At 38.1% G+C, this 18,243-nt stretch overlaps 1 protein-coding gene across 1 annotated transcript in view; it reads right to left on the bottom strand.

Moving 5' to 3' along the window:
* LOC127629253 (probable phospholipid-transporting ATPase IIA) overlaps window positions 1–18,243 on the bottom strand; it is a 61,406-nt gene that overhangs the window by 19,168 nt on the left and 23,995 nt on the right. Inside the window, exons 14-19 of the mRNA XM_052106401.1 lie at window positions 16,813–17,019; window positions 7,571–7,732; window positions 6,238–6,330; window positions 6,035–6,118; window positions 2,520–2,690; window positions 2,192–2,290 (exon numbers count right to left, since the gene is read on the bottom strand). Coding sequence (XP_051962361.1) covers window positions 2,192–2,290; window positions 2,520–2,690; window positions 6,035–6,118; window positions 6,238–6,330; window positions 7,571–7,732; window positions 16,813–17,019 — 816 coding nt within the window. The remainder of the gene's footprint in view (window positions 1–2,191; window positions 2,291–2,519; window positions 2,691–6,034; window positions 6,119–6,237; window positions 6,331–7,570; window positions 7,733–16,812; window positions 17,020–18,243) is intronic.

The following is an 18,243-nucleotide window of genomic DNA, read 5'->3' as shown; positions in this document are numbered from 1 at the left end:
TAAAGACATCCTCAATATGCAAAATCTTTCACCAGTGCCTAAAACCATTGCACAGTACTGTACTGCAGATGTAACGGGACCCCTATCTTCCCAACAGTCCCACTTTCGACTCATTAGTCCACAGAACATTCTCCCAAAATGTTTGAGGATCATCAAGGTGCGTTATTTAAAAATTCAGACGAGCCTTAATGTTCTTCTGGGTTAGCAGTGGCTTTCGCCTCGCCACTCTTCCATGAATGGCATTTTAGGTCAGTGTCTTTCTGATAGTGGAGTCATGAACAGTGACCTTTATTGATGCAAGAGAGGTCTGCAGTTCCTTGGATGTTGTCCTTGGCTTTTTTGTGACTTCCTGGATGAGTCGTCACTGTGCTCTTGAGAGGAATTTTGGAAGGTCGGCCACTTCTGGGAAGGTTCACTACTGTGCCAAGATTTCTCCATTTGCAGATAATGGCTCTCACTGGGGTTCTTTAGAGTTCAGATCCTTTGAAATGGCTTTGTTACCCTTCCCAGACATATGGATTTAAATCACCTTTTTCCTCATCATTTCTGGAATTTCTTTTGACCTTGGCATAGTTTGCTACTGGGTGAGAACTTTTAGCCAAGTTCATGCTGCTGAAAAACTTCTATTTAGGTGTTTATTTGATTGAACAGGTCTGACAGTAATCAGGTCCTGTATGTCTAGTCCAGCTGAACCCCACTATAAAAGCAGTTTCGTAGATTTGGGGTTTTAGTAACTAAGGGGCAAATACTTTTTTCAAACGTGCCCAGTTGGTATTGGATAAGTTTTTTGTTTCAATAAATAATATTATCATTTAAAAACCATGTTTTGTGTTTACTCAGATTGCTTCATGTTAGATTTGGTTTGAATTTTTGAAACAATTTAGTATGCGATATACACGAAAACAGAAGAAATCAGGATGGGGGCAAATACTTTTTCACAGCACTGTATACGATGTTACTAATAAGAAAAAGTGATCATAAGTGACACTTTTTTTTTATTTCAGTGTCGTTTGTGTCACCTTAAGTGGACCCCGAGTCCTTGTTCAATTCTGACCCTAGTACAGACCAAACGCATTCTTACGCTCAAAAAAGCAAGATGCAGCGCAATTAATAAGGCAGAGAGCACAGGTGTCTCGAGACACGTTTTTAACAGTTGAAGTTCTTTAACGGCATCTAAAAACGCAGCAAAATGTGTCAAAAAGACATTAATTTAGTGCATGTTTATATGAAAAATTATTAAAATGAGGATGGAGGAAGCTTAATGAGGAGCCTTGAGTGAAGATGCACAGGTGGATTCTATGTGGAAATCTTTTGTGTCAAATCACCTGATGCATGCACAAATTCTCCTCCCCCTTCACATCTGACAAAATAGCTCGAATTCATGTTTCATCCTTCAGAGAAACATGCCGCGTCTGTCAAACACAGAGGCGGTGGTGTGCACACGCGTCCACCTATGCTTGTGCTGCTCTTATCATGGACGCGATCGGCCGAATAAGATGTTTCTTTACCAAAATCTATGGATGTATATAAAATAACACATTGATGTATAGGCTACTTCAACCCCATAACTGATCTGCACGTATTACGTTGGAGTGGTGGTGGCGTAGTGGGCTAAGCGCATAACTTGTAATCAGAAGGTCGCTGGTTCGATCCCCACAGCCACCACCATTGTGTCCTTGAGCAAGACACTTAACTCCAGGTTGCTCCGGGGGGGATTGTCCCTGTAATAAGGGCTCTGTAAGTCGCTTTGTATAAAAGCGTCTGCCAAATGCATAAATGTAAATGTACTTAACACGTAAATGACCTATTTTGGATTCAAAACTGCGAATTTCACCCATAAGCAACTAGTTCACACCTAACGCGATCTTGCGTCCATCCACACTGTTTTTCATTTGTTTTCCTCTTATCACTAGACAAAAGACAGCAAAGACAGCAGTCTATGCGCTAGACTGCTGTCTTTGAAGGTTGTGCCACGTCTCATGCTTTTTAGATGCCACATTAAGTTAAAAAGATTTTTATTAAACTGTTAAAATGGTTGTGATTTCAAGAATATCGAAATATACATTTTTATTTTATATTGTTCCCCCCAAGCCTGCACCCATGTTCCAACAAGTGGAAGACTGTTAGTGAAGACCAACTTGTAATTAATGGTAGTGGTTTTGCAACATAATTAGGTAGTCTGGAGACTTACGGGCCTGAACGCATGGATGTCCTGATTGCGGGTCACTAGGTGGGCGTTCTTGGCTGTGCAGGTTGCAGTCTCTAATTTGTCCCCAGTCAGCATCCAAACCTGGAAAAGAAACAAGTTCACTGGTTGAAAACCTGGCTCCATATAGCTGAATTATAAACGCCAAAAATGTTCTGATTGGCTGTGATTTTGCCCATCATTTCACTTTTAGTGAAGAAAACAATTCCATGACATGTCATGCCTTGTTAGGTGAGGTAAACCTATAAGCAGTTTTTATTTTATTTCAGTTTTCATTTTGAGTGTATCTGTCTGTTAGTGAGAGTAGACTGACTTTAATGCCAGCGTTGCGCAGTATCTCCAGCGTGGGTCGGACATCTGCTTGTAGCTGGTCCTCCACTCCCGTCAGACACAACAGCTCCATCTCCATCTCCAGACTCTCTATCACTGTGGCAACCTTCAGCGAACGATCGTGCACACTCAACTTGGCTTGGACATAGCGAGCCTGTACCATGTAAACACAATAATTAATTAATGTCTAAATTGAATGCCGAGACGTCAACCCGCACATCTTATCAAGTGGCTGGTTGAGCGCGTTGCCACGGAGACATAGCTTGTGTGTAAATTCACGCTCAACTCACCACGTGCCCCACCGAAAACGAACAACATTATAGCGATCACAAGGAGGTTACCTCATGTGTCTCCACCCTCCCTAGCAACTGGGTCAATTTGGTTGCTTAGGAGACCCGGCTGGAGTCACTCAGCATGCCCTGGGATTCACACTAGTGAACTCCAGGGGTGGTAGCCAGCGTCTTTACCACTGAGGTACCCAGTCCCAGCCAATAGTTTTTTAAATTGGTATAAATCAAATTCAGAGCTTGTGAATCTGAATCAAACTGGGAAATCTGTATCAACATCTGAAAATATATTAAAAATAAGTGGAATTGAATCAAAAACTGAAACAAATCGAGTTAAGAGGTTGTAAATCAGAATCTAATCCAATTAAATCGAAATCAGAAATAAATCTAATTGAGAGCTTGTGAATCTGAATCTAATCAAAATCAGAAAGAGTAGAATTGAGGGCTAGTGAATCTGAATCAAATCGAATTTGGAAACAAATCGAATTGAAATCGAAAATTTTAAATATACCCAATAAATCAAGAGGTTGTCTGAATCAAAACAAAATCTGAAACAAATTGTACTGAGAGCTTGTGAATCAGAATCTATCAGGAAATCTGTATTAATATGTGAAAATATACCCATAGTAAATGGAATCAAATTAAGATTGTGTGAATGGGAATCAAAATGGGAAATCTGTTTTTGGAATTGGGGGCTTGAGAATTGGACTGGAATCAAATCGAATCTGTATCGATACCCACATGTCTGCATCACATCCCACAAAAGGTTGCATTAACACTGTCAGACAATTCATGCTGACATACGGTAAGCGGTAAGAGTTAGGGGTTAAGGTTATGGTAAGTAAATAGGCAGAACAAAAAAATCTGATGAGTGTCAAAATGCTAAATTGGAGCATTTAGCTTTGCAGTGTGCTATTAAAGCCAATACTATTCTAAATACTAATCATCAAGCATGACCCGACAGATGCCAACAAATTGCTGCATTATATTTGTTCATGTTTTCCTCCAATTTATCTTGATTATAGATAAAACGCATCTAACCCTGACCTCTTCAAGACCTGAATGTTCTTATCCTGCAATAGAAGTATACAGTGTTTCTCAGAGACGTTGGCACAACAAACACACCAAATGAGAAAGTTCAGACTTCAAATTCTCCATGCCAGAGGCTTTAACACCGAAATAATCAGTGTGCATTGTCAAAAACTGGCGTAGTACTGCTACATAAATCACACACCCTTGCACGTGTCTAAAACAAAGTGCCACGCAGTTGAAGGAATCCAGAGTGCAGTTATGAGGGCACAACCCACAGTCACAGTGAGATAAAGACCAAAAATGTGTGCACAAATCACACAGGAAAACACTCTCACTCGGTGACTCACATACTCTGAGTCACCGCTGCCCACTCACTCGCACACATAAGCACAATTACACACTTCAACTCTAAGAGTGAGAAAGTGGGACTGCTAGAAGAATCAGTACTTTATATTTGTGTGTTTGTGTGTGTGTGTGGGGGGTGTAACCGATACACCCATTCATTTTGGGGGTGCTCCCGGTGGAAAACATGTTACATTTCTTTTTTCATTTAGTGTTGATGATGGATTGTTGCTAGGCAACCACTTAATCCAGACTAAATATAGAACAGCACCTGGATTTTGTAGCTATAAACAGCCAAAGGCCAGTCTATGCACACTTAACAAAAATAGAAAGCCGTTTTTGTAAACGTGATTTCATGGGCGTGGCAGCCATTATTACCTTGTTTAAATACATTTATAAAAGCCCTGTAGAAATGTCAGTTTCCCCTCAAACTATGGTGAAAATTATATTTTAAGAATCTCATTTTGCTTTGCCGTGTAAAATGGCAGCTGTAAATAAGTCTATTAATGTAATGAATATTCATGAGCAAAGCTGAAAATAACTTATTGAGATTCTCAGATTGTTCCTATGTACAACATGTCTCAAACTATGATTTCATACTGTAACAGGGTGTCTGGTATTGAGTTTAGTTTTTAAATTGAGTTTCTATATTTATTTATGTTAAAATACCTTTTCACATCCCGGCTTAACGCTACACTATGTAACTTTTGGCCCTCTAGTGGTTAAAAAATAAAACTGCATGCGTCTCGCGGAAGAACACTGTTTTGGTTGTGCTTCGGCTGAATGTGGTTCGAGGCACATGAATACAGGACACCTTATCAGAGCGAATGGACAAACAAATTACGAAATTACAAAAGAAAGGAAAAGACGGATAACTGAAAACATGTCATCTGTGCAGGTAAGTGCCATATCTTATGCTGTTGTTTTGACTTATTGGAAACATTGATGTTTTGAAAACAAAAGTTAGGCTGAATTCGTTGACATTAGATATGATGATTGCTAGTCTGATAAGGTCAAATGCTGTAAAGTGTTTATAACTCTAGGATATTCTGACCAGTCTGGTCATTGCTGCCAACCAGTGGTCAACATAAAGATTCCCTGGAGGTTTGCAGCTTTGAATGATCCATGGTCAATTTTTCTCGTACGTTGAAAACACGTGCTACAGTAGCCGGATCTTATTTTCTCAGCTTTAAAATATAAATCATTATTATAAATGATTATAATAAAAAGACATGGTTTGGAAGATTCATTTTTGTTGCACTCTCTCATTAATAACATTTTTCAAGTTACATATTGTAGCTTTAATTTTCAATTAAAAGCCAGTTTATCGCTTTTGCCAATGGCTGCTTTCGAAACTATTGTTTTTTTTTTTTTTTTTTTTAAATCAACGGTGATAGGAAAGACTAGGAAATGTTTTTTACACATTCAAAATATTGATTTTAAAAACCTAAATTAATTGATATTCAGCTTCTTTCCAACACCTTATTTATCGGAATTGGCAAAATCCAATATCAGTATACTTCTAGAGACAACTATAAGTAAACCATTGTAGATTGACATCCCTAAAAAAAGTGACACTTTCAAAAACGAAACCAATGAAATGACTTTTGGGCGGGACTATCTGTTTGACCAATCAATTGCAGATGGCGGTGGGTTGTTTGGAAAACCTGCTTGATTTCGTTTGGTATGAAGATACCAATAACTGTCTTTCCAAAAGCAACATCAGATGTCACAAAGTCATAACAACATTTGAGGTAAACAAATTAAAAATGAATCACACCTACTGTATATCTCATCCCATTAAGGACTACCGTATGACTAAGTGTTGGGAACTCACCTCAAAATCTTGGTATTGTTCTTCCGTTAGGGATTTTTTGGCCACCACTAACACCCTCAAGCCTTCCCTGGCCATATTCCCGCACTGATAAAGAGAGAACACACATTCTCATCATATGGGTAATGTAGCTTCTTGGCACAAGCATTTCGAAAATTCAATTAGATTTTGTATTTGTTTATATGATGGAGAAAATGTGAAATGACCTCCTCTTCGAGCCAATCGTTGTATTGAACGATGCCGGCCATCACCACATCGGCTCCCTTCATGTAAAACATGATCTCTCCTGTGGATTCATCCTAATGAAAAGCAGAACGTAGGTTTCGGAGATTAATTATTATGCATTCATCACATTCTCAGTTAACCAAAATATATATTTTCAGAGACGAAGGTTTTCAATGATAAAATGAATGTTTGTTTGAGCATCCAAAGCAGCCGGACCTGGCAACACTGGCTTAACCAATGGTGCGACTTTGGGGCGAGACTACCTTTCTGTGTGACCAATGGAAGACCAATGGACTAAAAATGGACTGGAAGCCACAAAACTTCAGTTATCAATATCACTGATACTCTTTGTTACTTGATTTGGATTAAAAACTAAATCAAACAGGAAAACTTCACATTTAAGCAGCATGTGCTGTGTTTTTCTGAGCATTTTGGGAGAATAATGTTGGGCTTCCTCGATCGTCCTTGAAGGCGTTTTTAAGGATTCTGCAGAGGAAAGCAGGTTAATTAACTGGTTTCCTGACACAGAGATACAGGCTTCGGTTCAGTCCAAGACATAAACAATAGCTCACAGCTCGTACAAGGAAAGAGTTAGTCATCATGACCAGGGCAGGGTCACAACTTTCTCAGATATCAGTGTGACTCATCATAATCTTTGGGTTGAACTTCAAGATCCCTAAAAATATTATTATATCTCCTCTCCTCAACAAGCCACATGATTTGAGGTATCAATAATGTCCGTAGCACAAACCGTGCCGGACGAGTTAATACATAGGGATGTGTTCAAATGAGCAATGGCTATAGTGACGCTTGCCTTCTGCCTAAAGGTTTTGGGTTAAAATGCATATACAGGTCCAAAAGTGAAATTCTTCTATTTTGCATATTTCTATTTTAATATATATTTATTCATCACAAAATATATTATCAGCATAACATTTTCAGTGAAATGTCGAAATGAAAAATTGGCATGGATGCCATAAGTTATTGCAAAACCTTATGATTCATGTCTTCCGGCATAACTCGAGAATGGTTCATCTTGTGTGCTTTAATGGAAGCAAGAAAATCTACCCTTTTATACAAAAGGTGTTTATTTGTTCACTTGATTTGCAACCTAGAAATATAGCATAATCTCAAAAGTTTATTCTTTCAAACATTGCATTTTGTCATAATGCAGTTGTTCAAAATCCTAAAACTTTGTATATTTCCAGGTTCAAATGAAAAAAATATTTTCAATATAGTGTCAGACTTTTGGACACAGTTTTACACACTTCTAAGTGAAAAAGCATATCAAAATGATTCAAAACTGATCCTCACCCGCACTATAATGCCCATGCGTTTGCTCTCGTAGGTGAATGGAAAAATCTGAAGGATTGTGAAGTTCAGAATTTGTCCACTAGGTGTCCTCAGCTGCATGGAGGACTGATCTCTACCAACCAGTGTCAGACCCACACTCTCTGTCCACTGAACAAGAGACACCTAGTACAAGGAAGACAGAGAGACAAATAGAAAGAAAGAAAGAACAATATATTAAATGTGAAGTGTGTGTTTTTTCATGTTAAAATACTGTCTCCTATCCCCTTATTGCACCCAAAAATGAAAAATCAATCTTGTTGTTTTAAACTCTACTGTAAAAAAACCTCAGTCACCATGACATCTTTTTTCCATATTTGGACAGTAAATGAAGAATGTTGCTATTATGCCAAACATAATTTTTTGCGTTACATGGAGAAAGGAAGGTTCGGAACAACATGAGGGTGAGTTAATGATTATAAAAAATGTCATTTTGGGGTGAACTATAAATGTAATATGCAAAGACACCTATAAGTAAATAAATATCTAATATATATATATATATATATATATATATATATATATATATATATATATATATATAAATAAAACATTTTAATGGAAAACAAAGACATAAATATGGATTAAGAATATACACACACACACACACACACACACACACACACACACACACACACACACACACACACACACACACACACACACACACACATACATACATACATATATATATATATATATATATATATATATATATATATTAATCCATATTTCTGTCTTGTTTTCCATTAAAATATATAATTCAAGAGAACTAAGCACATAACGCTCACACATAATTATTGTTTTCAATAATATTAAATTCTAATGTACTGTTAGTAACTGAACTTCTATATTCAGTTTGAATGGACTTGAAGTTGATTGAACAACGACATTAAGAACATTCATGAAGTTACAGTGCTGTGAAAAAGTATTTGCCCCTATCCTGATTTCTTCTGTCTTTGTGCATATCGCACTCTCAATTGTTTAAAAAATTCTAAATAAATCTAACAAAGGCAATCTGAGTAAACACAAAATACAGTTTTAAAATGATATTTTAATTTAATAAAAGTTATCAATACCAACTGAGCATGTGTGGAAAAAGTATTTGCCCCCTTAGTTAATAAATCCCCAAATCTACGAAACTGCATTCATAGTGGGGTTCAGCTGGACTGGACACGCCCATGCCTGATTACTGCCAGCCCTGTTCAATCAAATTAACATCTAAATAGAACTTTTTCAGCAGCATGAACTTGGCTAAAAGTTCTCACCCAGTAGCAAACTATGCCAAGGTCAAAAGAAATTCCAGAATTGATGAGGAAAAAGGTGATTTAAATGCATAAGTCTGGGAAGAGTAACAAAGCCATTTCAAAGGCTCTTGGACTCCAAAGAACCACAGTGAGAGCCATTATCTGCAAATGGAGAAATCTTGGCACAGTAGTGAACCTTCCCAGAAGTGGCCGACCTTCCAAAATCCCACCAAGAGCACAGTGACGACTCATCCAGGAAGTCACAAAAAAAAGTCAAGGACAACATCCAAGGAACTGCAGGCCTCTCTTGCATCAATAAAGGTCACTGTTCATGACTCCACTATCAGAAAGACACTGACCCAAAATGCCATTCATGGAAGAGTGGCGAAGCGAAAACCACTGCTAACCCAGAAGAACATTAAGGCCCGTCTGAATTTTGCCAATACACACCTTGATGATCCTCAAACCTTTTGGGAGAATGTTCTGTGGACTAATGAGTCGAAAGTGGAACTGTTAGGAAGACAGGGGTCCCGTTACATCTGACTTAAATCAAACACAGAATTCCACAAAATGAACATCGTACCTACGATCAAGAATGGTGGTGGTAGTGTGATGGTGTGGGGATGCTTTGCTGCTTCAGGGCGACTTGCAAAATCCTAAAGGCGAATGTTCGGTCATTCGTCCGTGAGTTGAAGCTCAAGAGCAACTGGATTATGCAGCAAGACAATGATCCAATGTATAGAGGTAAATCCACCTCTAAATGGCTCAAAAGAAGCAAAATGTATGTTTTTGAGTGGCCTAGTCAAAGTCCTGACTTGAACCCGATTGTGATGCTGTGGCAGGACCTTAAACGGGCAGTTCATGCTTGAAAATCCTCCAATGTTGCTGAACTAAAGCAGTTCTGCAAAGAAGAGTGGGTCAAAAGCATTGTGAAAGACTGATCTCCAGATATCAGAAGCATTTTTAGCAGAAGTTGCTGCTAAATGTGGCACAACCAGCTATCAAGTTTAATATTAAGCAGTTCGTTTTTCACATGGTTGATTTCGGTCTAGGATAATGTTTTTGCTTCAATAAAAAAAAAGTATATAATTGAAAACTGTATTTTGTTATGTTATATCACGTTTGAAGATTAATATTTTATGAAAAATATAAGAAATCAATGAGGGGCAAATACTTTTTCACAGCACTGTACATTGAAAACTTAGTGCTGCATTTAAACAACTTTCCACAACTTAATATTTTAAGGCAGCTCAAACACTTTGAGCATCCAGATCAGCTTGGCAAACAACATGCTCAACCAGTAGTGTGAGTTCAGGGGCGGGACTATCCGTTTGTCCAACCACTGATCATTATTTGTGCAGTTCCATTTGGCGACGCTACTGCCACATAAATTATAGACTTGACCCTTCAATTTTTATGCAATCGTATATACCAGAGTTTCATAAACAAATGTTTTCTACTAACAGGATGTAAAAACAACAGGAAGCAATTTGCTTGGTTTTCCATCAATCTCATATATAAACACTATAAGCAAATGACTTCAACAAAAAAGCTAAACATACTTCAAATCGAATGCAGAACCATTTTATTTTCATTATTTCTCATTACCAGACAAGGCAAGACCAACTACTTGGGATGCGTGTCACAGAAAATGCTAGTATGGACTATGGAATGAAGGACCGATTGTGAGTGTGTTCTCGTTTGGGAACATGAGAAGATAAAGGCAAACCAGATGCCATCCATTAGTGTGATGCTGAAGGGGGGTATTTCTGGAAGGCTCAAGTTATTGCCCAATAACTTCCAGACCAAGGGTTAGAGAGAGATCAAAAAGCCGATTTCTTAACATACATATAACATATCTCACAGTATCCAGATGGGCGGATGGCTTCCAAAACAAACAGCCCTCGCTGTAAGAAACCAACAAATGAGGCTTATCCACACTGCAAATAGAAAAGCTGATGCCACTTTGAAACATTTTGATAAGAAGTTTTATTAGAACTCTGAGGGGCTGTTCACAGAGAATGCGTTTGTGTGTCCGTCTACGCTAGTATTTCAACTGTTGTTCAACGAAAACGTTTGTGAGACTCACCGCTTGCAATGATAATCAATTAAATTCCAGATTTAAATCCAAATTGGGTAAATGGTTTAGGAATAACAGCATGTTTTATCCACATACCCCTATTTGCAGGGGCTCAAACGTACCTGGACAAACTAACATAATCATAAATAAAATGATAATCTTAATACTTGGTTGAAAATTCTTTACAGTGAATAACTGTCTGAAGTCTGAATCCCATCAATGACATCAACAAAATACGTTTGTTCCCTCCCCAGTGAAGCTCTGCCAGGCCATTTCTGCAGCTGTCTTGAGTTGCTGCTTGTTTATGGGTCTTTCTGTTTTCAGTTGACTTCAGCAAGTGAAATGCATGTTCAATTGGGTTGAGGTCAGGTTACGAATTCAGACATTGAAGAATATTCCAATTCTTTGCCTTGAAAAAGTCTTAGGTTGCTTTAAGAGTATGTTTTTATCACTGCACATCAGTACTGTGAAGCAGCATCCTCTCAGTTTTGCAGCATTTGGCTGAATCTGAGCAGAAAGTATAGCCCTAAACACATCAGAATTCTTCCTGCTGCTTCTGTCAGCAGTCATATCATCAAGAAACTGGCAGCTTTACAAGCCCATGCCATAACACTGCTTCCATCATGTTCACAGGTGATGCGGTATGCTTCAGTCATTCTCCATGCTCTTGTCTTCCCATGATTCTGGTACAGGTTCATCTTAGTTTCATCTGTCCACAGAAAAGAGTTCCAGAATTTGGCAGGCAGTTTTATATGCTTTCCGTCAGTCTACTGTGGAATTCCTATTCTTGAGACTTCCGGATCCACTGTATTTACTTTCAGGAAGTCTTCACTTGGTTACAGATTTTGACAATGATACGCCTACCTCCTGGAGAGGCTTGAAGTTGTGAAGGGGTTTTTCTTCACCAAGGAAAGGATTTTGTGATCCTCCACCGCAGTTGTCTTCTGTGGTTCTCCAGGCCTTTAGGTGGTACTGAGCTCACCAGTGTGTTCCTTCTTTTTAATGAAGTGTCAAACAGTTGATCTGGCCACTCCTAAGGTTTCTGCAATCTCTTTGATGGATTTGTTTAGTTTTTTCAGCCTAATGAATGATGGTCAGCTTTACTTGCATTGATAGCCCTTTTGAACCTCATAATGAGAGTTTACAGCAACAGCTTCCAAATGCAAATTCCACATTTGGAATCAGCTCCAGGGGCCAGATCCACAAAAACTTTCTTCATTTTCATCTTAATTTCTAACTTAAGAAATAAGTTAATAATCATAACATTAGAAAGCTGGGACTTTCATTTTCACCCCCATCCACATCCCTATTGGAGTTGGGCTCAGCAGAGACAGCCTCCACCACCCTTTGCCATTAACCCGCCTCTTTCCCACGTGATATAATTATCAAGCTTCCCAAGGAGAACTATTCCTTGCAGTTATTTCCTAAACAAGAGCATCTTGTCTACTAAAGTTTTATTGTCCATGTCAAATTAAAAGTTATCAAATGGTTAGCAGCAAGTAGATGCTGCTATGAAAGTTAATGTCATTAAACTAACACATATCACGCACTTTAGGTGGCACATAAAAAAATAAATACAATTTTTAAAAAAAACACAAGGCGCTTGCCATTTAAAAAAATCTATGCTAAAAGATACATTTATTATTACAATTTGCCAGTGTTGAAGTACTGACAAGGCAACACCATTAGCAGTCTTTTCATTATTAAGAATAAAATTAAGATGCTCTTAAGAAAGAAAATATTTGAGAACCTCTTAAGAATTTTATAGAAGTGCAATTCTATAAAATAGCCATCCTAGGTGTATATGAGTTTCTTCTTTCAGCCAAACACAATCGGAGTTATAGTAAAAAAATATCCTGGCTCTTCCAAGCTTTATAATGGGAGTGAATGGTACCTTACATTTTGAAGCCCAAAAAAGTGCATCCATCCAACAAAAAAGCAATCCATATGGCTCCATGTTGTCATCGCCTTCTGAAGCGATGCGTTTTTGAAAGAAAAATATCCATATATATAACTTTATAATAAACTATAATCACTGACTTCCGGTAACGGCCATTCGCACCTTCACAAGAGAGTCGAGTTCTGACGTATGATGTAGGAGTAGCGTAAGCTCCGGTGAGAAGTGATGAATACGGAAGCGCGCGTTGTTTACAGCAAAGGAAAACAGCGAAAATTAGTGAGTTGTTTCAGCTATACTGTAGATTTGTATTAGTCTTAAAATGATGCGTTCGTGCATCTATCCAGTCATTCCAATCGTCCATTCATGGCAGCAAACACTCTCAGCCTCTGTTGGCATTACCTCGCATTTCCTGCATGAGCACCACCATGTCTCCCGTACTCTCCATCAACTCTCCGTCAACCAGATTCTTTTGTATGTGCGCTGCTGCAGCCTCCTCCATCTCCCGGAGTTCCTGGTTGGTGTACTCCGGGTCAAACAAATAGAGCTGGGCAAAAAAACTCAACCTCCTCTTTGCACATATAGAAACATTTTTCTTTAAAAATCCTCGTTGTTGTCTTCTAATTCGTGACCCACGTTTTTGTTTTGCTCTATCCTCTGCGCTTTCGCGCTCATCATTTCTCACCGGTGCTTACGCTACGCCTACGTCACACGCCGGAACTCGACTCTCTTGTGAACATTTGACATTTGAGCCAATGAAAAGAGGGGTTTATGTATAAAAAATGCTATAATTCCGCACTTTAATCACAAATTGACGGCTTCATTTCAAAATACATTGTGGTGCCGTACAGAAACAAAATTATGAAAAGTTTCTCTCTGTCAAAATACTTATGGAGGGAACAATTCTATTCACAGTTCTATTTTTTTTTAAATGCTAAAAAAATTTATATTTGGTCAAATATATTAAATTGTTTCACAATATAAGACATATAGTTAAATTTTTACAACACTTATGCCTAGAGGCACAACATGTGTCTTTTTTAAAACAATACCAAATTAGTGTGTCATGTTCTTCCCACAATGCTTTGGGGTTCTGGTGGGCTACAGAAATTATGTTTAGTCACCGTCTCCCTGAAAATATCTACTCAGTCTGCTGGCATGCACCGGTTCAAACCAAACCAATAATAATGCGAGTGACTGTGCCTTTGTAACCACAGCGTGGGCAGACTGATCACCGCATGTGTCACAATCAAACTGTTCAGTCCAGGCACATCTGATTTTGTGTTCAGTGCCCAGAAATTAGTCAGCCCATCGGTAGAAGAGATTGGCTATTATCTGGCCTCCCGTGAACCGAAATCTGCGAATATGCCAAAAGTTCAGCGCATCCGCAAAACAACGTCAATGACAAATCTAACATCTGCATAGGGGGTGATGATGCACATGTTATTCACACATTATTAGAGAGAGAGTGTGTGTGTGTGTGTGTGTGTGTGTGTGTGTGTGTGTGTGTGTGTGTGTGTGTGTGTAATGAAATGAGGGGGAACTTGAGGATATAATGTAGCCTTTAGTCAGAATAGACAATATGTTTAATTTGATGCAAGCAAAAACAAGACAGTATGGAAGTACAGCCCATTCAAAGGTCTTATTTATAAAACAACTTCTGTGGAAATTATTCATAAAGCCTGTCTTATAATAACTGTTGCATTTAATTAAATCTGATAATTCATTCATTAACTTATTTCTGTGTAAAATAATAATTTGCATGTAAATTGTCACTATCAATCCAATTTGACAATTTACTCTAGAATGATTTAACTTCAATTCAATGTGATAATTTTGATAAATGGTTCTCTGAACTTCTGTCTAAATTCAAATAAAATATTCTTATGCAAGTCTTCACTTAATTCAATGTGACAATTTATAAAAGTATGCTTTTACGAATATCCGTGTAAATAAAAAAAACATTATCATGCAAATGATCTCATTCAATTTGACGATTTACACAAGAATGTTTTCACGAATGTGTAAATTTAAAAATTCTTACGAAAATTGTCCTATTCAATTCGATGAGACATATCAGGCAAGAATTTAACAAATTTCTGTCTAAATTAAAAAATAATATTCTTGCATAAATTGTCTCGTTCAATTCAATGCGACGGTATTTGCAGGAGTGGTTTCACACATTTTTGCATTTATATTAAAATAAACATTCTTTAGCATGAGCCTCCACACGCACTAGGTCTCCGCGTTAACACGCTCAACAAGCCACGTAATGTGCGGATTGACGTTTCAGAGGCGAAGGCAACTGAGATTCGTCTTCCTCCACCCGGATTGAGGCGAGTCACTACACCACCACGAGGACTTAGAGCGCATTGGGAATTGGGCATTCCAAGTTGGGGAGGAAAAAAAAAAATAAACAAAAAAGTTATAAAAAACATTAATGTAAAAGCCTCATTCAATTCAAGGCAACGATAAAAACAACAACATTTGTTTTACGAATGTGTGTAAATTTAAACAATTCTTACAAAAATTGCCCAATTCAATTCGAAGGCACGTTTTAGGAAATGAAAAAAATATATTCTTGCGGCAATTTCAAAAAAAAATTCAGAATTTCCGTGCAAATAAACCAAAAATATTCTTACATATATGGTCTCATTCATCCATCCATCCATCCATCTTCAACCGCTTATCCAAAGTCGGGTCGCGGGGGCAGCTGCTCCAGCAGGGGGCCCCGAACTTCCCTATCCCGAGCCACGTTAACCAGATCTGACCGGGGGACCCCGAGGCGTTCCCAGGCCAGTGTGGAGATGTAATCTCTCCACCTAATCCTGGGTCTTCCACGAGGCCTCCTCCAAGCTGGACGTGCCTGAAACACCTCCCTAGGGAGGCGGCCAGGTGGCATCCTTACCAGATGCCCAAACCACCTCAACTGACTGCTTTCAACGCAAAGGAGCAGCGGCTCTACTCTGAGCTCCTCACGGATGACTGAGCTCCTCACCCTATCTCTAAGGGAGAAGCCCGCCACCCTTCTGAGGAAGCCCATTTCGGCCGCTTGTACTCGCAACCTAGTTCTTTCGGTCATGACCCAGCCTTCATGACCATAGGAGAGGGTAGTAACAAAAATTGACCGTAGAATCGAGAGCTTTGCCTTCCGGCTCAGCTCTCTTTTCGTGACAAAGGTGCGATAGAGCGAGTGCAACACAGCCCCCGCTGCCCCGATTCTCCGGCCAACCTCCCGCTCCATTGTCCCCGAGGTACTTCAACTCCTTCACTTGGGGCAATACCTCCTTCCCTTTCAATTCAATTCAATTAATTAATTAATTAATTAATTATATATATATATATATATATATATATATATATATATATATATATATATATATATATAATTCAATGAAAACCATTCTTCCAAAAAATACATAACATTGTTGCGTTCAATTCAACGCAACAATTTTTGTAAGACTAGCTTTATGAATTCAAGTCCGACATTTGAAAAAGGATATTCTCATGTTAATAATTGCATTAAAGTAACCATTCATAAAAAATGGTTTTACAAACGATCCAGACAGAAATTTGTTTTGTTCAGGTTTCATGAAACACTGAATAGGCACCTTTCTGCAAATTTAGTAAAAAAATACACATTTTCAGTGTTGAATGGCCTGTTTTTCCATCATTACACTGTTTGTTTACATTCGCTTCAAATTAAATGTGGTGTTTACTCTGACTAAGGTCTGTTGGTGAACGTCATACTTCACTAAACATCAATAAATATTTATACTATGATTTCTGTAAAAACCCTTAAAAATGTCAAATATAAATACATACGTACGTATGTGCTTACAACATGAACTATGACTTCCTAAGCAACACTATGGCAAGAGTTGCTCAGTGCTTAATGGTGACCAATCAGGTTTTCATATTGTAAATAATTTCCAAATTTCAGTCAGAACAGCAAGCTTCATTGTGAAGTAGACTGTGATACCTCATCAGGACTGGAGGCCTGGTAAACTCTGCAGGTGTCTTCATAGTGCTGTTCAGCCTCCGCTTGGTCTGTGACACCGTTAGACTCATACACCGGCGTCACGTTGTGCACCAGAGCGATGGCCTTCACTGCCTCATGCACTCGACTGCTGATAGTCTTCCTCACTTTGGTGGCTCCCGGAGCACGAGAGGCCTGGTCTTGAGGGGGCTGTTTAGATCAAATTGAACATAATGGTATACATCATTTAAGCTACAATGACAATACAGGGATGATCGTGACTGATTCAACTCACAGCTGATTGCAATAGCCTATAGCCGTTATAATATGTACATAGCACACACATATATTGAGTAGTTTAATTATATGAAAATAAAATATAATCGGTCAATTAATTTATTTACCCTAAAATACTCAAATTAGTGCATGTGACTAATGTGTCATATTCCAAGTCTTTTGAAGACATACAATAGGTGTTAATGAAAAACAACCCAAAATGTAAGCCTTTTTTCAGTCAAACCTGACAGCTGTTGTGTGTTCATGAGTGCTATGAGAAAAGCTTGTTCACAGTGGTATGTGTGTTGTTTTTAGCGCTAAACAAAACAAGTCCTTGCGTAAACACTTGCGTAAGTCACTTTGAACAGGCTTCCCTAATGCACTCATGAACGCACGGCAAATGTCAAGATTTACACCGAAAATGATTCAATTTGGGGTCGTTTCTAGCCAAAACGGTATTGCATGCCTTCAGAAGACGAAGTATGACGCACAGGTTTCATGGACTCCTTTTATGCAATTTTGGGTGCTTTTGCAAGCTTTAAAGTGAGGCAGTATCAACTGCCATTGTTCTGAAAGGACAGGCTGTGATTTTAAATATGATCTCGTGTTCTGCATAAGAAATAAAGTCATAAGGGTTTAGAATGGCATGAAGGTTCTTCATCTTCATTTATTTAAACACATAGGGTAACAATTTACAATGAGGTTCCATTTGTTAACATGAACAATACTAATACAGCATTAATTAGTCTTGGTTAATGTTTATTTAAACATATAATAATAAATTTTTTAAATCAAAAGTAGCATTTGTTAGCATAATGGAATAAATGCTGTAAAAAATATATTGTTAATAGTTTGTTAATGATAGATAATGCATTAACTAATGTAACGAATGGAACCTTATTGTAAAGTGTCACCACATTTAAAATCAGAATAAATACATGCATTGTGAACTTTTAAAGGGCTATTCTCATTATTCTGACCCGCTAGGACCAAATTGAAACCTAAAATGTACACTTTGGTTTGACAAAATGATCAAAATGTTCACTTCTCAAACTGTCATCAAACTGACCATCCCAGTATCCTGAAAAATGACTCATAAACTCTCCCAGATGTGTTATATGTATGAACAATTACCTTTAGCATTTAGCAACTATTTCT

The sequence above is a fragment of the Xyrauchen texanus genome, chromosome 35 (assembly GCF_025860055.1).
Source record: "Xyrauchen texanus isolate HMW12.3.18 chromosome 35, RBS_HiC_50CHRs, whole genome shotgun sequence".
Classification (NCBI taxonomy): Eukaryota; Metazoa; Chordata; class Actinopteri; order Cypriniformes; family Catostomidae; genus Xyrauchen; species Xyrauchen texanus.
The sequence above is the reverse complement of the archived record's forward strand: the minus strand, read 5'-3'. Positions and strand labels throughout refer to the sequence as shown.